The sequence below is a fragment of the Lepus europaeus genome, chromosome 10, assembly GCF_033115175.1.
Source record: "Lepus europaeus isolate LE1 chromosome 10, mLepTim1.pri, whole genome shotgun sequence".
Classification (NCBI taxonomy): domain Eukaryota; kingdom Metazoa; phylum Chordata; class Mammalia; order Lagomorpha; family Leporidae; genus Lepus; species Lepus europaeus.
Window position 1 is genome coordinate 3,378,478 of NC_084836.1, and position 22,682 is coordinate 3,401,159.

Here is a 22,682-nt window from a genome sequence, read left to right on the forward strand (position 1 = left end):
CATATCTTTTTTTTTAAACGATTTTTTATTTATTTATTTGACAAGTAGAGTTACAGACATTGACAGAGACAGAGAGAAAGTTGGTTCACTCCCCAAATGGCTGCAACAGCCAGCGCTGTGCCAATCCGAAACCAGGAGCCAGATGCTTCCTCCGGGTCTCCCATGTGGGTGCAGGGCCCAGGCACTTGGGCCATCCTCCACTGCCCTCCTGGGCCACAGTAGAGAGCTAGACTGGAAGAGGAGCAACCAGGACAGAATCCAGCACCCATATGGGATGCCGGCACTGCAGGCAGAGGATTAACCAAGTGATCCACGGTGCCAGCCCTAGGACATATCTTTATAAGGATAATAACTCTCCTTTTCCATCTCTTCTGAGCTAAGCCCATTCAATAAATATTTCACATTAAAAGAAAAAAAAATGTGTTTGTTTTTTGAGAAGCAGAGAGACAGACTGAGCTCCCATCTGCCGGCCCATTCACCACATGCCTGCAACAGCCAAGCACTGGCCAGGTCCAAGACAGGCTAGGAACTGAACCCAGGCCTCCCACATGGGAGGCAGAGACCCAGCATCTCAGTTATCACCTACTGCCTCCCAGAGTCGCAGAGCCAGGACAAATCCAGGCACCGCGATACGGGGTGTGGGTGAACCGGCCAGCAGCTCTACCACTAAGCCAAATGCCATTCCTATTTCATTTCAGATGCTGTATTATTTTAGTCCTAGAATTTCCTTTGGCTTTTTTAAAAAAGATTTATTTATTTATTTGAGTTACACACAGAGAGGAGAGACAGAGAGAGAGGGAGAGAGAGAAGAGGGGGCACGGGAGGTCTTCCATCCACTGGTTCACTCCCCGGTTGGCTGCAACGGCCGGAGCTGCACAGACCCGAAGCCAGGAGCCAGGAGCTTCCTCCGGCTCTCCCACATGGGTGCAGGGGCCCAAGCACTTGGGCCATCCTCTACTGCTTTCCCAGGCCATAGCAGAGAGCTGGATCGGAAGTGGAGCAGCTGGGCCTCAAACTGGCGCCCACATGGGATGCCGGTACTGCAGGTGGCGGCTTTGCTCACTACACCACAGCGCCAGCCCCTGGGTCATTTTTTAGGGATTATATTTCTCTGTTGAAATATCTTTTCATTCATACTTTATATCCTTGAGTATAGTTACAATTACTACTGTGAACTCCTTGTCTGCTAACCCTAACATTTATGTCAGCTCAGTCTTCAGTGACAATGTGTTCTCATGAGAATGGGAAACAATGCCCTATGTCAAGTAGTCTGGACTGCATCCTGAAGACTGGGAATGCTGCGCTGTGGAAATGGGATTCTGTCCTGTTTTTCTAGAGTGTCGATTATTTCTGTCTTAGTGGGAAACTATCTCAGATGAACTACGAACTCTAGAATGGCAGCTCAGATCTCTGCACAATTACTTTACACGCTGCATAACTCAGTGTCCCCAGCCCCACATGTGTGTGACGCAGGCATTCGGGCAGTTCACGCACAGAACCTGAGGCTTGCTTTCTCATTTCCAGGTTGCCCACAAGCTATTCATTGATTCTTCAAACTAGAAAGATGCAGAATTTGTATAAGAATTTCAACTGCCATGAACAACACAAACTGTACCATCGCTTATTCTAAATGTCAGTTTGGAGGCTTAACATAGCTAAGCCTCCGCCTGTAGCACCGGCATCCCAGATGGGCGCCAGTTTGTGTCCCAGCTGCTTCTCATCCAGCTCTGTGCTATGGCCTGGGTAAGCAGTACAATATGGCCCAAGTCCTTGGGCCCCTGCACCCACGTGGGAGACCCAGAGAAAGCTCCTGGCTCCTGGCTTCGGATCGACGCAGCTCTGCTTGTGCAGCATTTGGGGTGTGAATCAGCAGAAGGAGGCCCTTTCTGTCTCTCCCTCTCTCTCTTTGTCTGTAAATCTACCTCTCAAATAAATAATCTTTTAGATAAAAGGCATCAGTTTCACTACAGAATCTGCCTACTTATGTCAAATTTGAGTGTCTTCACAGAGCTGTCTTGTATCCAGTTAATCCACTGTTACCTGCCACAGGATCAATCCAACAGTCGCTTCCTGGGCTATCAACAGGAGATCTGTCCACTTACTGTCCCCACCCCCTGCCCAGTTTTCCGGTTTTTCTCCCAATATTATGGGTCATGAATCTGCACAGGGCTCAGCCTACCTCTGGAGCATCAGCTGAGCAGGTAAGGAACCTCCAGGAGGGCCTAGCACACCCCTTGGGGGCCTTGGTGCTCCTTCCTCCACTGGGATCTCGCGTGAAACAGATTCCCCACACAGCTCACCAGATTACAGCAAGGTGAGCTCAGGGATCTGCTCTCCTCAGATGCCGCGGACGCACAAGAAGCCAGAAACAGAATCTGCCAGACTGTTGATGCGGCACAGGGTCACTCCTGCCACGGCTCGCGTTTGAAGCAGGCCCAGGGCCTGCCCCATTTCAGAGGGACAGAGTAAGAGATGTCAACTCCGGCCAGGGGAGTGGCAAAGTCAAAGGGCAAATAATGCGATGTGACAAATACTTCTGCGGTCATCTCAGAAAATAAGATCTGCCACAGAGAGACGGAATGAGGTAAAACAATGCAACCCCAAGTAAAACTCCAGGAAGACAAGGGAAGCCCACGCAATGAGAAGTATTTTCTCGCCATCTCTACAGAACGCTGCCTCACACGGTCAGCATGACGACCTCTAAGCTGTTCAGTACAAAGGAAGTTTCTAAAAGCAGACTACTGGGTTTCTAAAGACTTCAAATCTAAGTATTTCATCCATTTTGAAACACATAGAACAAAAGGGATATGATGCTGCCATCCATAAAGTAGGATACAGACGTATAATATTTTGTTGGATTTTTTTCTTGTAATGATGGTGTTTATTAAATGCTTTACTATGTACTAGAAATTTTTCTGAGCCCTGGAAGTATCTGTTTTTATTGACTGTTGTCTCCATGAACTAAGGCTGTTTAAAATGCACAAGCTTAGGCAAAACATCAACAATTTACAAGAAAGGAGACTGGCTGAAATTTCCTAAGGACGAAGAAAAGACAACATAAAATTACAAGAAAATTAACATTAAAACAAATATAACATACTATGTTTATCTGTGGGGGAACTATATGTTATACATACAATACATGTATGTATATCTCTCTCTCAACCTACTTTCTAAGTAACTCGAGTTTAAACTCCAAGAAAATGAGTATATATTATGTATTATCTTCTAATTCTAAATGAAATCATATGTGTGTGACACATTCTAAAAGATAATCTTACCTTGTCTTGGTTATCTTTGTTTTTGTAACACAGATTTCCAATCAGACGTATAAGGTGAGACTTAAACCCCTCAGCCACACTGGAGACATCACCTGCTTTGATACAGTCACAGGTACTAAAGATGTTTATGGTGTCTTTTCCAGCTACATGAATCAGTCGTAAAAGATCTATAACAAAAAAGAGTAATCTTTATTTTCCATGGAAAAATAATTTTGAGTATTTTGTGTTAATTTTTTTTTTTTTTTTTTTTTTTTTTTTTGCCAGGCAGAGTTAGACATTGAGAGAGTGAGAGAGAGAAAGATACAAAGAGAAAGGTCTTCCTTCCATTGGCTCACCCCTCAAATGGCCACTATGGCCAGTGCACTGCGCCGATCCCAAGCCAGGAGCCAGGTGCTTCCTCCTGGTCTCCCATGTGGGTGCTAGGCCCAAGCACTTGGGACATCCTCCACTGCCTTCCCGGGCCACAGCAGAGAGCTGGACTGGAAGAGGAGGAACTGGGACAGAATCCAGCGCCCTGACCGGAACTAGAACTCAGGATGCCAGCGCCGCAGGCGGAGGATTAGCCTAGTGAGCTGCAGCGCCAGCCTGTGTTAATTTTCCATAACAAACGTAACTTATTTTAATAGATCAAATGGGAATAAAGGTAGAACATCGGATGTTTTCCTTCCTATTTATTTGTTTTAATTTATTTACTTGAGAGAGAAGAGAACTCCTATGTACTGGTTCGCTCACCACATGCCTGCAATGCCTGGGGCTCGGCTGAGGCTCAACCAGGAGTGAGGAATTCAGTGCTGGCCTCCCCTGCGAGCCACCTCTGGCTGTGGTGAGGAGCTGGGGCTGGACGTCCAACCCGAGCACTCCAACACGGGATGTGGACATCCCATCTGCTGCCTCAACCAGCAGGCCAAACGCCGGCCCTTGCCAACGACCAGAAAGCTCTCCTGCCTTCTTCTTTAAAAGCTTTCACTCCATTTGGGGAGGTGAGTCACGATCACCCTCATTTGGACTTTCCATTTACTCAAAAAAAAGGTAGCTAACAATTTTCCAGCAACTTTGTCAAAGAACTCATCCGACAACCGCAGTCGGCTGAGTCCAAAGGACAGGCCCCACCCTGCTTTCCCCTCAGTGGCTGGGAAGCCCGGCGGCAGGGTGTGTTCTCCTAGACAAGGAGCACCGCTGAGATCCATGAACACCTCCAGCGTCTACAAGACACGTTATCTTCCAGGAGCTGTACCGCAGTGTTTCCACATTATTTCATGGAACCCTCATCACTGCAGACAGACACCACCTCCTCAGCCCCACAGCGAGGACGCAGGGCCCGTGCCAGAGGGAGCATGTAGCCCACACCTGCACAAGGATGCAGTTTCCCAGGTCCACAGTGCTTTAACTGTAACTAACGGTATCGCACTCAAACACAACACCACCGATACAGGATTCCGAAGACCAGCTCATCGACATGTCCTCACGGGAAGGCGTGTTTCTTAGCGCTCCTGTCCAGACTGAGTATCTTCCCAAAGGGAAAAACATTAAACGGTGAAGAGCAACACACAGGCATGGCTAACCACAGAAACGCAGTCCATGTGAATTATTTTGTAAACAGCTTAAAAAAAAAAAAAGATTATTTATTTATTTATTTGACAGGTAGAATTACAGACAGTGAGAGAGAGAGAGAGACAGAAAGGTCTTCCTTCCATTGGTTCACTCCCCAAATGGCTGCAACGGACGGAGTTGCGCCAATCCGAAGCCAGGAGCCACGTGTTTCTTACTGGTCTCCCACGCGGGTGCAGGGGCCCAAGCACCTGGACCATCCTCCACTGCTTTCCCAGGCCACAGCAGAGAGCTAGACTGGAAGTGGAGCAACTGGGACTAGAACCAGCGCCCCATGGGATGCTGGCACAGGCGGAGGATTAGCCTAGTGCACCACGGCGCGAGCCCCTTGCAAACAGATTTTTAGCAAAGATGGTAATACTTCAGCCAGGAGCCTGTGCTGTGGCATAGTAGGTTAAGCCCCTACCTACAGCGCCAGCATCCCAAATAGGCACCAGTTCAGGCTGCTCCACTTCTAAACCAGCTCCCTGCTAATGGCCTGGGAAAGCAGGGGAAGATGGCCCAAATGCTTGGGCCCCTGCACTCACGTGGGAGACCTGGAAGAAGCTCCTGGCTTCCAATCAGCCCAGCTCCGGCCACTGTAACCATTTGGGGAGTGAACCAGCGGATGGAAGATCACACTCACTCTGTCTGTAATTCTCTCAAATAAAAAAATGAGTCTTAAAAAAAAAAATACTTCAACCAATGGCTTCTTGTTTAAAAGTTTTCTTTTAAGAATCAAATGCACGGGGCTGGGTTGTGGCATACCAGGTTAAACCTAGGCCTATGACACTGGTATCCCATATGGGCACCAATTCAAGTCCCAGCTGCTCCATTTCTGAGCCAGCTCCCTGTTAATGCACCTGGGATAGCAGTGGAGATGGCCCACGTGTTTGGGCTCCTACACCCACGTCTGAGACCCAGAGGAAGCTTCAGGCTCCTGGCTTCAGCCTGGCATAGCCCAGCCATTGCAGCTGTTTGGGGAGTGAAGCAAACCTGCGGGCAAAGGCTCTCTCTTGCACACACTCTCTCGTGCTCTCTCTGCCTCCTTCCCTCCCTCCCTCCTTCTCTGTAACTCTGCCTTTCAAATAAATCTTTAAAAAAAAAAAAAAAAATCAAACGCATGGTATGTGTCAAGGCCTATTCTAGGTACTCCAAGAATTGGGGAAAATTTACTGACAAATATTTTCACATTACAGTAATATAAAAATCTCCATCATGAATGACTTCCCTGGACCCCATCATCACTACACCCTCTGCCAAGGATTAGCCTCCACCTTGCACCCCTGCACACAGGCCTGCTAAGGGTCCTGGGTCCCCGTGCACCCCTGCACACAGGCCTGCTAAGGGTCCTGGGTCCACAGAAGGAAGTGGAAAACCACAAGGCCAGCTCAGGCTTCCGTGGTCCCCAGGCCTGAGCTGCTCGCTGTGATGCCATGACCCCTCTCCAAGTGTGGAGGACACACTGAAAATCAAGGATTTGTGCTTGAATCTGTATTGCAACATGAAAAGTCAAATCTTTTTTTTTTTTTTTTTTTTTTTTTTTTTTTGACAGGTAGAGTTCTACACAGTGAGAGAGAGAGAGAGAGAGAGAAAGGTCTTCCTTCCATTGGTTCACTCCCCAAATGGCCGCCACAGCCAGTGCTGCGCCAATCCGAAGCCAGGAGCCAGATGCTTCCTCCTGGTCTCCCATGCGGGTGCAGGAGCCCAAGCACTTGGGCCATCCTCCACTGCACTCATGGGCCACAGCAGAGAGCTGGACTGGAAGAGGAGCGACCGGGACCAGAACCTGGAGCCCATATGGGATACTGGCACCACAGGTGGAGGATTAACCAAGTGAGCCACAGCACAAGCCCCAAGTCAAAGATCTCTTAACAGAAATACTATGTGTCACTTTTCACTCACCAATCACTCTTTCCAGCAAGCCAGGAAAAACCTGCAGATAGCCAAGCAGCTCGGTATTAGCCGTCATCTCACACAGGACATCCAGCAGCCTAACTGTAGCCAGTACCTCCTAAAAAGAAAAAGCAATGTAACTGGGAAGTGCATTTGAAGCTACCTTGGAAGTACATCTGAAGACCCGACCCTCCCCAGTCTTCAGGGTATGGAGTCTGCTTGTGGCTTCATCCAAAGTGACCAGGAGTTCCTGTTTCATTATCATGCTGAGGCCCTGGCTTCAAAGCCCCTTCACCTGTTTCCAGGGAGAACCCTGCTGGAGTTCTGGCTCCTCTGGACCTGACCCCAGACAGTCCTCCTGTCTGCACGCTGTCTGCACGTGCTCACCTCCCTCTGAGGGGAGGGTAACTGGAGACAGGAATCTGGTCAGCTGTCTAACAAGGTGGAGCCCTGTGGGGTGACTGGATTTTCTCAAGATTCTTAATGTGGTACTAATTTCCAACTTTTCATCTACATTCCACTCTTCCTCCCCAAACATTAAAAGTAGGTTTAAGATCAATACAAAAATGCATTTCAAGTTTTATATACACTACTTAAAGCCATGCAGTTGGTAGTTTCTTGGTTGTGTAGTCTGACAAATTATTTAGTAGCTATGTGGCTAACATTTTAAAATTATCTTTTCCAATCCATCACAATACTTAATCTATTCACCCAGAAATAATGCAAGTTTTTAAAGCCACAGCTACTTCAACCAGAGTATTTTACAGGATTCCTGTGGATCAGAAATTAATGTAGTACACAGGATATCTGCACTTCAAAGGGGAGCCTGTGTGCGGGGAATGCTTCAGGAAGAACCTGCATAAATGCCATCGCAGAGCTAGTGACGGTGAACGTTTCCCCCTCTGCTGGGAGGTATTTGTGCTTGAATAAGATCTTTTCTGACTTCATTCAAGAAGACACATAACGACACACAGTCTTACGCTTCTGACGGCAGATGTCTGCTGTTTGTCAAAATGATTATTTGTGTACACAGTTAACGCTTCTGTTTCATTCTTCATAATTTTGTTGCTCCTTTTTTAAAAGATTTATTTTCTTTATTTGAAAGGCAGAGTTATGGAGGGTGAGGAGGAGACAGAGATCTCTCTTTGTCTCTCCTTCTCTGTCTCTATAACTCTGCTTTTCAAATAAATAAAAATAGATGTTTTTAAAAAATAAGAGTAATGAGAAAATGTCTTTCCAGATATTTAAAAGCATTAGTGAACTGTGGTAATTAAATCAGGAACTAGGGTAGAGAAAATGGCCAAATCTAAGGAACAACATTCAGAAGGATTCTGTAGTAGTTAGAAAAAAACCAGTCCCGGTTAACCCCACCCTCAGTGTCTCTGAGCTATTTCCCAACTTCACACATGACAGAAAACCAGTAATAACTCAAGCGGCTCTGTTCCACAGAAATTCTGGCTAAAATGCAAGTGATCAGTGCCTTATGGGTAGACCAGCTTTTGTATTTGTTAGCAGTACATTCATCTCAGCATTTCCTTACTGCAGATAAACATATGGCTCTTTGATTCCTTCTCCAAGTTGTTAACATCTTAACTGATCCCCTCTGTAAAACCTGAAAATCCAAAACTGGATCCACACACACACACACAAACTTCTATATACATACGTACACACACATAGGTGAACTTAGCAAATTATATATCCACTAAATTACATATTCACTTACAAATTATATACTCACTAACAATCATTAATAGTTACCATTTAGGGAACATTAGTTATGTAACAGTCATGATACTAAATGCTTACATCAAAATACAATCTATATTATAGGTAAAGAAAATGGGCACAGAGAAAAAACAACTTTGCAGGACCACAGACTACTAAACAAAAGAAATCAAGATATAAACTCAGTTTTCCAACAAAGGTTTTACATCTTCCTAAGTATGCTTTTAAAAAAATTCTAGCGGTACTAAAAACAAAGTTGACTAAGTCTGGGGCCGGTGTTGTGGTGGAGCGGGTAAAGCCAGTATTCCATATGGGCACTGGTTCAAGTCCTGGCTGCTCCAGTTTCAACCCAGCTTCCTGAGAACAGCCTGGAAAAAGCAGTGGAAGGGGAGGGCCCAGGTGCTTGGGCCCCCGCCATCCACATGGGAGACGTGGAGGAAGCTCCTGGCTCCTGGCTTCAGCCTGGCCCAGCACTGGCCATTGCAGCCATCTGCGGAGTGAACTAGTGGATGGAAGATCTAACTGGCAACATTTTTTTAAAAAGATTACATTAAACAGATTCTTAAAAACAAACGCCTTCTAAAAGGTTAAGAATACCAAAAATAAATTCAAATACAAAATTAACCATAGGAGGTGTGGGGGAGGATACTATACATATAATGAAAAGATTGCTCTTCTGAAAATGTTTTTTTTAAGAAATGGATTTTAAAAGCTAACCTAATATGCAAAGCCAATGCCTATATTGGCCCCTGAAAACCTTTTAAAAGGGGCAGGAGAGCCAGTGGCGTGGTGAGAAGAAGGGCTCACACGCCTGCATCCTGTCTTGGAATGCAGGGCCCCAGCTACTCCACTTCCCACCCAGCTTCCTGCTAAGGTACCTGGGAAGGCAGCAGAAGTTGGCCCAAGTGCTGGGGCCACACTGGGCTTTGGCCTGGCCTAAATCTGGCTACTGCCGTCATTTGAGGAAGGAACCAGGGAGTGATGGAAGGTATCTGTAGCTCTCTCTCCTTTTTCTGTCTCTCTGCCTTCAAATAAATAAATAAATCTTTTTTAAAATCTTCAAAGAGAAATGGTAATTAAATCAGATTTATAAAAGGCTGTAGCCAATACAGTCTTGTGCTGTACTGGGTGCTATTTAGAAACATCTCTAAAATTTTTAAATACATACCATCTGATCCAGCATTTCAATTTCTGAGAATTTATAATCCCAGTTTACCTGTCCAAAATTGCAAAGGCGTTTGCATAAGGATGTTTATGGTAGTACTATTTGTAAAGGTCCAAAAACAAAAAACAAAACAAAACAAAACAAAAAAACATGAAAAACCCTCAAAGCAAATCAACTGCCTACAGGGAACAAATGGAAAAAGTATTATATATCTATATATTGAAACGCCATTCTACTACTAAAATATGCAATACATTTGTTCGACTGCTGTGGTGTGGAACGTTAAGCCTCCGCCTGTGGCATTAGCTTCCCACATGGGTGCTCCCAGCTGCTCCACTTCCAATCCAGCTTCTTGCTAATAGCCTGAGGAAGCAGTGGAAAATCCGGCTTTTGGCCGGTGCCACAGCTCACTTGGCTAATCCTCTGTCTGCGGCGCCGGCACCCCGGGTTCTAGTCCAGGTTGGGGCGCCGGATTCTGTCCTGGTTGCTCCTCTTCCAGTCCAGCTCTCTGCTGTGGCCTGGGAAGGCAGTGGAGGATGGCCCAAGTGCTTGGGCCCCTTCACCCGCACGGGAGACCAGGAGGAAGCACCTGGCTTTGGATCGGCATAGAGCATCGGCCACAGCAGCCATTTGGGGGGGTGAACCAACAGAAGGAAGACATTTTTCTCTCTCTGTCTAAATCTGCCTGTCAAAAAAAAAAAAAAAGAAGAAGAAGAAGAAGAAGAAAAAAAAAGAAAGTCCGGCTTTGGATCAGCCCAGCTCCTGCTATAGTGGCCATCTGGGAAGTGAACCAGCGGACCAAGATCTCCCTTTCTGTAACTCAGTCTCTCAAATAAATAAATAAACCTTTAAAAAAAATTTAAAAAAAATTTTTTTAAGTTATATCACAAATAAGTGTAAAAAGTAAGGTGATTAACAGTATATGTAATTCATGAAAAAGGGAGACAAATACAGTTGTGTATGACATGTATATACAAAAACTTGAAGAAAAATAAAAATAGTATACACAGATAGAGGTGTAGAAAACAGATGGAGGCTGGGCCAAAAGACTCCTTAAACTTCTTTCATTGAATTCAACTTCATTTTTTTTTTTTAACAACAAAGTAAATATTACTGGCATAATACAAAAATTTAAGTCCTTATCAGCATGTGGAATGAAAGAACACTATTTTCATTTACTGCACAGATATTTACATATTAAACACCATATTGTATAACAGATACTATGAGTATCAGGAGATATAAAGCCCAAAGAATGGCCAGAATCCTGGTAAGTGAACAAAACTCAGGAAACTGAATCTCAGACACGTTAGAAATAGCAAAAACATCAAAAACTGGAAACGAGCAGTACACAAAACACATCAAAAGACGGAAACAAGTACATTACTGTGAGAACGCAAAACTATCTTTATAAATAACATACAAATAAAACTTTGAAGCTAACAACTATATAAACTGAAAAACAGATGCTATGAATACAATTATTTTTCTTTTCATTTTTTAATCATGGCATTATAAGAAGTTCAATGAATCTCTTGTCCTAAAAAGACCTGTGATTCGCTGGCAAACTGGCTGGGGAAGAGTGGGTAAAGCAGACTGGGGGGAGCCCTGTCCTGTAGCATTGGCTGATGTTCAGGGTATAAATACTGTCACCATGGGTGACTTCAACAACCAGGTCACGGATCTCTAAATAGGTAATAATCAACTCAAAAGTCAGTACAGGACAGCCCCAATACACAACTGAGCATATGGTATATTTAAATACTGACTTCAGAGGTTTTCTTTAAAACTTCCGTGACTTTTTTTATTAACTTCAACTTGATGTATAAGATATTCATTAATATGCACAAGTCACAAGTACATAGGTAATAAATTTCCAAATGTGGGGGCTGGCGCCGTGGCTCACTTGGTTAATCCTCCGCCTACAGCGCCGGCATCCCAAATGGGCGCCGGGTTCTAGTCCCGGCTGCTCCTCTTCCAGTCCAGCTCTCTGCTGTGGCCTGGGAGGGCTGTGGAGGATGGCCCAAGCACTTGGGCCAGGAAGAAGCACCTGGCTCCTGGCTTCGGATCGGCGCAGTGCGCCGGCTGTGGCAGCCATCTGGGGGGTGAACCAATGGAAGGAAGACCTTTCTCTCTGTCTCTATCTATAACTCTACCTGTCAAATAAAAAAAAAAAAATTCAAAATGTGAAAATCTTTTGGTTTCCATAAGAAACCTGCCTACAGTGTTCTATTCTACTAGTATATAGTAATTCTTTCCACTTCAGATAAAAATTATTTGAAGGAAAAACACAATTTTTCCTAAATATTACCTCCCAGGGTTTGCGTGAGCAGAGGCGGGACAGAGGTGGATCAAGCCCAGGCTCTCCAATACGGGAAGTGGCATCGTGACCACAAGTCAAATGCCCACCCGGTGGTTAACACCACACTCACCACTAATTAAACATCAAGTGCCTTCAATGGTTAAAGCTGTGATTGAGCAAGTACCAAGTTTTCCTGCCTTTTCCCCGCCTCCTAGAGAATTCACTCCAGTCACTGCTCCTCCTGCTGGAAGCAAAGGCAAGTCCGCCCTGAGAAAGGAAGGGCAAGGCCCTGAGCACAAACTTCCCTTCCTGACAGGTCCAGGGAGACCTACCCTGGCCTACACAACACAGCACAGATCAAGAGCAAAGGGGTGGGGCCAACACTGTGGCACAGCGGGTAAAGCCGCCTCCTGCAGTGCTGGCATCCCATATCGGCTGCTCCACTTCCGATCCAGATCTCTGCGATGGCCCAGGAAAGCAGCAGAAGATGGCCCAAGTCCTTGGGCCTGCATCCGCATGGGAGACCCGGAAGAAGCTCCTGGCTCCTGACTCCTGATGGGTGCAGCTCTGGCCATTGCAGCCAACTGGGGAGTGAACCAGCGGATGGAAGACCTTTCCTTCTCTCTCTATGTAACTCTGATTTTCAAATAAATAAATAAATCTTAGAAAAAAAAAAGTGCAAAGGGGTCCCGAACATGCACAAAGAGGCCAAGGCCCGCACACAATGAACAGCCACAGTCACAATAGGAGTTAACGCTGCTACCACCCAGCCCTCCCACTCCAAATCCCGTCCCCCCTCTGCAGACACTGGACACCAGGGCCCCCCCGCCAGCCTCACCATTCACTGTGACTCCGGCTTCAGCTACTCCCTCTCTGCCTGTTTCTATCAATACATAAACGACCTCTTTATTATTTTTTAAAATGTGCTTAAATCAATTTTATGGGAATGTAATTTACATGCTATAGAACACATTCAGCCTAAGTGCACAGCACAGAGCCGTGTCAAGGTCGGCAGTTATGCTAACATTTCCGTTACCCAGAAATCTTCCTCTTGATCCTCTGCAACCAAGCTGACCGCTGACTGCCACTCCCACAGGGAACCTGTTTCCTGTCACCCCTCGTGAGGCTGGCTGTACAGGACCGCACAGGAAGACAGCCCTACAGTGTGCTGTCTGCTCCGCCCGGCTTCCCGGGCAGCAGCTCTGAGAGCCACCCCGGCGTCCTAACAGCCGAGCGCTCCTTTTCACCGCCTTGTTGTACTCCAGGAAGAACAATCCCAACTTTTAAGACAGAAGGAAGGAGAAGTAAAGATAAAAGAGAAATTCTGAGATGAACAGGATGTAAACAGAACACCGTATGCTGGTTTCTAAGCCCTCGGTAAAGACAAGGCCTCAATGATCCTGGCTAAGCTTAACCAAAACAAAAAATGCTTGAAGCACTGAACCAGGATGGCGTGTGACTGGGAATCTCCTTTAATGGACAAAAGACACAACCTTTCTAGAAGGCAATTTGGAAATGTGTATTAAAACTTTAAAACTGTATACGCCTTTACCCTACAAATATGTGCAACTGTATGTATCTATTGGGGGGGGGGGGGGTGCCACACCACCATCTATGCCGCACCACAAATCTACCAGGCCAGACATGCCCTCCTGGGCTCACACTGGGAGAACGGGAACCTGGAAGCAGCCAGCACAGCGCGCCTGCACCTTTCACAGAAACCTCCATGCACGTGTCTAGGTACACAGCGCCCGCTGAGGGGAGCTGCCCGGCAAAGCACAGCCAGGACTGTGTAACCACTAGCTTTGGATGACAGAATGCGAGCACTGTTGACGCTGCCTGTATGGGCTGATTCTAAGGATACATTACTCATTTCATAGATTTTAATCTTTCAAAACAGAATTCTCATAGAAGACTGAGTAAGAATCTCTAGCTATCTCACGGGGAACATGAAACCTGTCTCCATACCGCATCCTCGGGGTGCTGCTCGGACGTCAGCTTCAGCACAGTCCCGCACTGGTCCACAAAGGAGCTGGCCATCAGCTCGGCGTGGCGCAGAAAGGCACTGAGGTGGTCTGGGGTCAGCGGCTCGTCACCCACCAGCTTGGCCACTACAAGGTCTAACAAGGTAACCCTGTAAGCACACAAGATCTTGTATGAGCGTCTGAAGCCTCAATCACACAAGGTTAAAAATACTTGTATCTGTGAAAAGTACTTTATGAATAAAGTTACTCTTCATCAATAATTTTTTTAAATCCTGATCTCTCTGATGTGAATTTGCTACAGAAACAGGAAGGGTCTAATGCTCTCTTTATATCCATTACTTTAAGTACTGAAACAATTCAACATTTCATAAATCCTGTCAGTTTAAGTTTCCCAAATACATCTACAATAAAAGCAATCGCAAAGTGAAGTTAGCTAACATTCATTCACCACTCACACACATCGTACTTAACTGTCACAAGAATCTCTGAGGCTGGCTCCGTCATTAGTTTCACACTGCACACAGGCAAGCATAGCTTCATGAGATTAATGAGCACGGCCCATGTCACACCGCCACGCAGAGTCAGCCAGGACTCAACCTCTGCCCCGGGCAGCTGCTATGTCCACTCATTTCCCATCTTTCCTGTGTGTAGCTCTTCAATTATTTCAGTTTCAGAAACACAAATCTGAAGACCAACCCATGCAGTTTTTACATCAACACTTAAAAGAGTGAATAAATCTCTCTTCAACAATCACTTTCCTTCTCCCTAAGGAAAATGGGGTTACACACAGGGAAACTGATCTAGCATTAATCAGGCAGGATATTTGCCCCAAGTCACATTTTAAGACTTTATGTGTAATCTGCATTTATTTCTGCACTAGAAGGGTATGAATAGCTAAAACGCTTAGCAAATGAGGAAAATACACTTAAACTAGGCATGGAGCATTTCTTATGAAAAGACATTCTGTGTGTGTGTGTGTGTGTGTCTAACTCCGCCCTTCAAATAAATAATAAATTTTTAGGGGAGAAGAAAGTGGGGCCAGCACTGTGGCCCAGCAGGTGAAGCCACATCCTGTGATACAGGCATCCCATGTGAGTCCTGGCTGCTCCACTTCGGATCCAGCTCTCTGTTAATGCATCTGGGAAAGCAGCAGAAGGCCTGAGTATCTGGGCCCTGCACCCATGTGGAAAACCCAGATGGAGTTTTTGGCTCCTGGTTTTGGCCTGGTCATTGCAGCCATTTAGGGGCGTGAAACCAACAGATGGAAGAGCTCTCTCACTCTGTGTCACCACCTCTGTAACTTTGCCTTTCAATTAACTAATAGTTAAGTCTTAAAACAGGAAGGCAGGGCGGGCAAAGGAGAGAGAGGGGAGGAAAGACACAAACTGCTTCCTGATTCAAGTAAGAAATGAAGCTACAGCTACCAGATGGGAAAGCCGGCCAGCCTGAAGACGTCCTCCACAAACCTCACCCAGTAAGATTTCTTACAGCACTTATTAATTCAAAGTAAACAACGAACCCTCTCATTTGAGGGATGTGTTGTTTTCCCGTAATCCTATGTTATCTCTAACAGTGAAGTTCCCCAGACAGGATGATATTCCAGGAATACCAGGGAGGAAGCCACCAATTCAGTGTGTCCCCAACGCCTGCTCTAGAAACTTCTGTGTAAGTTGGACTAGACAATGTGGCATTTTAGCAGGTGTCAGTCACCATCCTGGGCTTCAGGAAATTGAGTACCTCGTTGGCTGTAACTCAAACAGGCAATATAACAGAAAAACAGCAATTTTATCACATTAGACCACAGGTATCCACAAACAGCAGTGTAAAGAAAGAAGAGATGGACAGGCTGCACCTAGAGAAAAGCAGCGAGGGAAGGAACGTGCACGAGGTCAGAGCAAGGCCAGAGCCACGGCCCCGCGGAGGAGCCCAGAGCCGTCTGCAGCAAGGTGAAGACACCAGGGCTCTACACAGATGAACTGCAGATCTGCAGGAGCTGAAGGGAACGGGAATTACTAATTCCCTCAGAAAGCAGACTACAGAAGCCAGCTTTCCATCAGCCACATCCCTGGTTGGCACCTGCACACTCCTGTGCTCTACCAGTATGTGAAGTCTAAGATGTAAAGAGACGGGCAGAGACTGAGGGAAGAAAACAGAGAAACACAAACTACGCTCAGGTGTCCCTGAGGACGGAGGACGGCCAACACCAGCCCCACCGCCAGGGCTGCTCTGCAGACTGTGCTGGTGTCTGGGTCACCTTCCCCTAAGTCTCCACCAGCTCTCCAACCTTCCTACCTCTAAGCACCAACAAAAACTACCCTTTCTCTTAAAAGAAAGGAATCACACAGGACTATCTATCTAGTCATTTACTCAAGTAGAAAACTTTCCATAAAAATCATTGTGGGGGGCCGCTGCACCGCAGCGGGTTAACACCCTGGCCTGAAGCTCCAGCATCCCATGTGGGCGCCAGTTCGAGTCCTGGCTGCTCCTCTTCTGATCCAGCTCTCTGCTGTGGCCTGGGAAGGCAGAGGAAGATGACCCAAGTCCTTGGGCCCCTGCACCCACGTGGGAGACCTGGGGAAAGCTCCTGGCTCCTGGCTTTGGATCGGTGCAACTCCGGCTGCTGTGGCCATATGGGGAGTAAACCAGCGGATGGAAGACCTCTCTCTTTCTCTACCTCTCTGTAACTCTTTCAAATAAATAAATCTTAAAAAAAAAAAAAAAAAAAAAAGCAGATGGAAGACCTTTCTTTTTCTCCCTCTTGCTGTCTGTAACTCTACCTCTCAAGCAAATAAATAAAATATTTTTAAAAAATCATTTATGGGGCCAGCATTGTGATGTATCAGGTTACGCCATGGCCTGCAGTGCCAGCATCCCATATGGACGCCAGCTCAAGTTCCAGCTGCTCCACTTCCAATCCAGTGCCCTGCGAATGCACCTAGGACATGCACCACTGAGCTCCGTGGGCCCCCGGCCGGCACTCCATACATGTGGACTTGTGCTAATGGCTGCGAGCTGGTAACGCCTAATTCCATCCAATGCTCTAATTTTGTGTGTTTAAGTGCCATCTTCTCGGATCTCCCAAGGATTCCATATCTACAGGAGACAAGTTGACTACGCATCCCTCTGAGAAAAACGAATCCTTTAAATCCCATTAATCTACTACGTACAGTTCTGAACACATCACTAGTACTCAAAGGAGGCCAAAGGGAAGGCAAGCGCTCTCTCTCCTCCCCCAGACTCTGAGCACTCCCAGGAACACCCAGCCCCTCGCTCCAGCCTCGCTCCGCGCCCGGCAGCATCAGCACCCAGCTGTGAGGCAGTCGCTGTAGTAGGCTCAGAGCTCCCTGCCAGGACTCCGACGCCCGCGGGGCTTTGTGGGCCCCTCCACCACGCTAAGCATCTACCACCCACCGCCCGGCATGGGGAACACAAGCTCTGCGGGGAGGGATTCCTGCATGGTACACTCGATAAATAATCACTGAATGAACCAAAAAACACTCTTTTGCTACTCCAACAAAGCCCACCCCTGGCCTTCCTGCTCAGCACGCTTCCCTCTGGCTCCCTTTATGAATGCCTTTTATTCTAAAATAACTGGAGTAGCTGATGGTACCCAAATGCATCAAAGACCCCTTCATCTGCACTGGCTTAAACTATTCCTTCAGCCCAACAATGCCCACACTCACTTCACACAACACCACCCTGGCAACACCCTGCCTACTCCGCCACGGGCCACAGGGGGCGCTCCTCCTTCTCTCCCATCCCAGGTTCTGAAGCCCAGCACCTGTTTCTCTCCAGTGACATTTACAAGAGATGTCCCGCACTACAGCTATGAATGCACTCCGTGTACCACGGTTCTAGCAAAGCAGGAAGGCAGGCCCCTGGACCCTTCAGAGTAGCCACTAGGTCCCACCAGCCTCAGCAGCCCAAGGAGAGCAGAGGACGGTGTCACTGTCCCAGGAGTCAACAATTTCCCACTGAAATGCACCAGGTGAAGGTCGCCGTCACTAAACCTACAAAGGGCTAACAAGTGTTTGCAGATTTTTCCCCTGTGGAAAATGACACTTCCTTCTGCACTGAGGTCCCACTTTCTTAGATCCTAAGTGGTCAAATACATTTTTAAAAAATTATGGTATAAGTTGCCTCCATGAGTATCTGTGTGTAATTAAGAGAGCACAAAAAAAAAAAAAAAAAAGCAAGCAAAACCCCACCTCCCTTAAATCTATCTTTTAATGAAACTGAGGGATTGTTACTCATCCTTCCCGTATTCCTCAACAGGAAGGGAGCGTCCCGGCCAGTGGGCCAGTAGGACAGACAGCCTCACAGCAAAGAATCACAGGCACTCAACACGTGTGACCTCACACGGACATCCAAGACAGTTGTGACCCACTGCAGCACCGCGCCACAGTCATAGCACAGACTGGAGTCAGACCCCTTGGATCCAAGACCAGGATGCCACCGAGCAGCTGTGCGAGCTTGGGCCACCTAACCCCTCTTCCCCATGGACACATCAACACTGCGGGCACAGCGGGTAGGGACCTTCTAGGGCTAATGTGATGATCAATCAATACTTATGAAGTGCCTGAGACAGTAGCTGGCTTACATAACAAGAGGTGTCTGTCAAGTCTGTTAAACATAAAAAAGTTTTCCCTGAGAACGTATTCACAATAAAAGCAACTAACACCCATAGCACAAAAGATGGAGATGGCTCTTAAAGAAACACTGTGTAGATCCAGAATGTGGTAAATTAGGTGTGTTAAATTTCTGACTTACCAGATATTCTCATAAACATGCAATTGAAAAGCACGGTCTTATCCTAAGAAGCCTCGTCCTCACCATCTCCTGGAAACGGCCTAGCGATGCCTCCCTGGAGTTCCAGCCTGAGAGCTGGAAGAACTAGCAGAAGTGCCTGGACAGAGCCACCTCCCGGCTGCCTCGAATGCTCAGCGGGGCAGTTCCCCCAAAATGACACTGCAGTCGCCTCAGAGATAAAATGGTACTGCAGAAAAGCAGTATCTCAGGGCCAGTGCTGTGGCGCATCAGGTTAACGCCCTGGCCTGCAGTGTCGGCATCCCATACAGCCGCCGGTTTGAGACCCAGATGCTCCACTTCCAATACAGCTCTCTGCTATAGCCTGGGAAAGCAGCAGAAGACGGCCCAAGTCCTTGGGTCCCTGCACCCATGTGGGAGACCTGGAAGAAGCTCCTAACTCCTGGCTTCGGATCAGTTCGGCTCCATCCGTTGCAGCCAATTGGGGAGCGAACCATCGTATGGAAGACCTCTCTCTCTCTCTCTCTCTCTCTCTCTCTCTGCCTCTCCTTTCTCTGGGTAACTCTGACTTTCAAATAAATAAATAAATCTTTAAAAAAAAAAAAAAAAGAAAAGCAGTATCTCTTTCTCAAACACTAGTGTGCTGGCAACTTTGGGTTTCTCAGCATTCAGCACACCACAGAAATTCAATGAATAATTTAAAATTGACTGAAGGAAGAGCAAATAGTTTAGCAACGGCATGCTTTAGTATTCTCAAAGCTCTCTAGATCAATACAAAGAATTCACATCACACACCACCAACATTTGTAATTTACAGGTAAGCTACTACAGTCAAACTAGGTGTAAACTACTAACAAGGCTTAACTGCATTCTGGGTTTTTTTGTTTGTTTGTTTTTTGTTTGTTTGTTTTGACAGGCAGAGTGGATAGTGAGAGAGAGAGAGAGAGAAAGGTCTTCCTTTTTGCCGTTGGTTCACCCTCCAATGGCCGCTGCGGCCGGCGCATCTCGCTGATCCGAAGCCAGGAGCCAGGTGCTTCTCCTGGTCTCCAATGAGGGTGCAGGGCCCAAGGACTTGGGCCATCCTCCACTGCCTTCCCAGGCCATAGCAGAGAGCTGGCCTGGAAGAGGGGCAACTGGGATAGAATCCGGCGCCCCAACCGGGACTAGAACCCGGTGTGCCGGCGCCGCAAGGCGGAGGATTAGCCTGTTAAGCCACGGCACTGGCCTGCTTTCTGTTTTTTTCCATAAATAAAATGTAAGAACATGTTATAATATCTTTTTGCCACATCCAACAGTTTGGCCCGGCACACCCTACTCAAGACTTCTTCTAGTGGACACTATAAAACGATGGCCAATCACCAACTAAAACCCAGAACTAAAGGAAGTGGGCGGCGGCACCGCTGAGCAGTGCTGCATGCCGGCTGAACAAGAGCACTCGGGGAGTGTCTTGTCTAGGGAGCTTTTCCCCGTGCCCCAGTGCTCCTCCTAAGCGTACTTCCTGGGTGCAGGGAGCAGCGTTCCATGTCACTGCTTGACACCTTTTCTCCTAGATGATCAATGAAACCGCGAAGCAGAGCCAGGCGTGGCCAAGCCGATGGCAGCAAAGACGTAAAAATGGAGAACCTGCACCTCCTGATTTCAACTTTATGACAAAGCTGCAACAACCAGAGCAGTGTGGTAGTGTGGCGACAGCACAGGAAGACACCTGCAGACCAAAGGGCCAAACCAAGAGAAAGCTCAGGAGTAAATTCTCACACACATAGCAAAGCGATTTTTTTTCCTCTTGTCTGATTATTTCACAAGCAGCACTTACGCTGCTGGCATTTTTTCATATCACGGGGAGCCCCTGGCCCGTGAGCCCCATGAGCCCTTCCTGTGTGGGTCACTGCCCAATCCCCAGGGTCAGTTCAAAGAAAACCCATATAATGGGAGAACATATTTGCAAATTATGTATCTGATAAGGCATTAATATCCACAATGTACATAGAACACCTAAAACTCAACAACAGAAGAAGCAAACCACTTCAAAATCAAGCACCGGACTGAGTATACATTTCTCCAAAGCAGATAAACGAATGACCAACAATCACTTAGGAAGGTGTTAGCATCTCGTCATCAGAGAACACAGATCAAACCACGGTAAGTATCACCGCAAACCCATCGAGAAAGCAGAAAGCACATGCTGGCAAGGGTGCGGAGGATCTGCAACCCGTGCACACTGCTGCTACAACCACTGTGGAAAACAGTACAGAGGCCCTCAAGAAGTTAACAATGAAATGACTGAATGGTGCTGCAATTCTGCTCATGTTTATATTGAAATCAGGGATAAGATGGCGAATTCTGTATTAGAATAAAATGTAAAGAAAGAAAAGCAGCAGCAGTGGCAGTGCCCAAATGGAGCGTGGCCATTAAGGAAAGAAATGGGCCTCAACTCAACGGCTCCCAGGGCTTTCACACGTTGCCCCACCAGCTGTCAGACCCCTGTCTCAAACCATCCACTGTTCTGAATGACTCTGCTGTCTCACCAAGCAACAAAGACACCAGCAAAAGATGTGTGACAGCCAGGAGAATGAATGCCTATTCTGTTGCAATACTGATTCTGGTAGGTGTCGAAGACAGTAAACTAGCAAGATTCTTTTAATAGAAAAGCAAATAATTATAATCACAGATGAGACTGCAAAAGGATTTTGCCTATCTGAAGAATCAGAAAGGGGCCGGCACTGTGGCGCAGTGGGTTAATGCCCTGGCCTGAAGCACCGGCATCCCATATGGGCAATGGTTCAAGACCCGGCTGCTCCACTTCCAATCCAGCTCTCTGCTATGGCCTGGGAAAGCGGCAGAAGATGGCCCAAGTCCTTGGGCCCCTGCACCCACGTGGGAAGACCCAGAGGCAGCTTCGGATCGGCACAACTCCAACCGTTGCAGCCAATTGGGGGGTGAACCAGCAGATGGAAGACCCCTCTCTCTCTGCCTCTCCTCTCTCTGTGTGACTCTTTCAAATAAATAAATAAATAAATCTTTAAAAAAAAAAAAAGAATCAGAAAAATCATAAGAAGCAGACAACACCTGATAAGGCTCTATAAAGCACTTCGGGAGGAGCAGTGGCGAACAACCAACAATCAGGGCATTCCAGGCAGAAAAAAGGACACAGACAAAGTAGGAGAGGTCTGGAGGACCTGTGTGGCTACCCCGTGGTGACTCAGGGACAGAACGGCAGAGCACAAGGAGCTGAAAATGGAGCTGTCGTACAGGGCCATCAAAAAGTTGGTGGTGGGGCTGGCGCTGTGGCACAGCAGGTAAAGCTCTGCCTGTGACACTGGCATCCCTTATGGGTGCCAGTTCCTGTCCCAGCTGTTCCACTTCCAACCCAGCTCCCTGCTAATATCCTGGAAAAAGCAACAGCCCTGGCACCCACGTGGAAGATTCCAATAAAGCTCCTGGCTTTGACTTGGCCCTGCCCTGGTCATTATGGCCATCTGGGGAGTGTACCAGTGGATGGAAGACTCCCTCTCTCTCTCCCTAACAAATAAATAAATCTTTTAAAAAAAATTTTAAAGTTCATGGAAATGCATTATTATGAAAAATCTATGTGTGAATCTCAAAAATCTTTTGCACCAAAAGAAAATCACCTTTTAATTCCACTTCCATGAACTTTCTGAAGTTTCCTCATAAAAGTCCTCCTAAACCATATAACTGGGTCCTCTAACAGGCTACGACATGCTGCTAAAATGACAGGGCAAGATTTGCCCACGCAATGGAGTAGCTAACAGAGGAGACAGTAAGGACAAGCAGGACAATCAGACTTCCGGCCGCTACACCCCACGCTCACAGCGGTATTGTTCATGATGGCCATGAGTGGAAGCGTCTCAAGTGAACATCACTGGACAGATAAACAAAACAAAAACACGTGACCACTGTTCTACTGTGCACGTGCACGCACACCACATTTACCCAAAAACAAGGAAAGCCCA

At 46.9% G+C, this 22,682-nt stretch overlaps 1 protein-coding gene across 1 annotated transcript in view; it reads right to left on the reverse strand.

Annotated features, from left to right (window-relative positions):
• Positions 1-22,682, reverse strand: part of ATXN10 (ataxin 10) — a 159,408-nt gene that overhangs the window by 85,950 nt on the left and 50,776 nt on the right. Inside the window, exons 7-9 of the mRNA XM_062202698.1 lie at positions 13,928-14,093; positions 6,774-6,882; positions 3,282-3,448 (exon numbers count right to left, since the gene is read on the reverse strand). Coding sequence (XP_062058682.1) covers positions 3,282-3,448; positions 6,774-6,882; positions 13,928-14,093 — 442 coding nt within the window. The remainder of the gene's footprint in view (positions 1-3,281; positions 3,449-6,773; positions 6,883-13,927; positions 14,094-22,682) is intronic.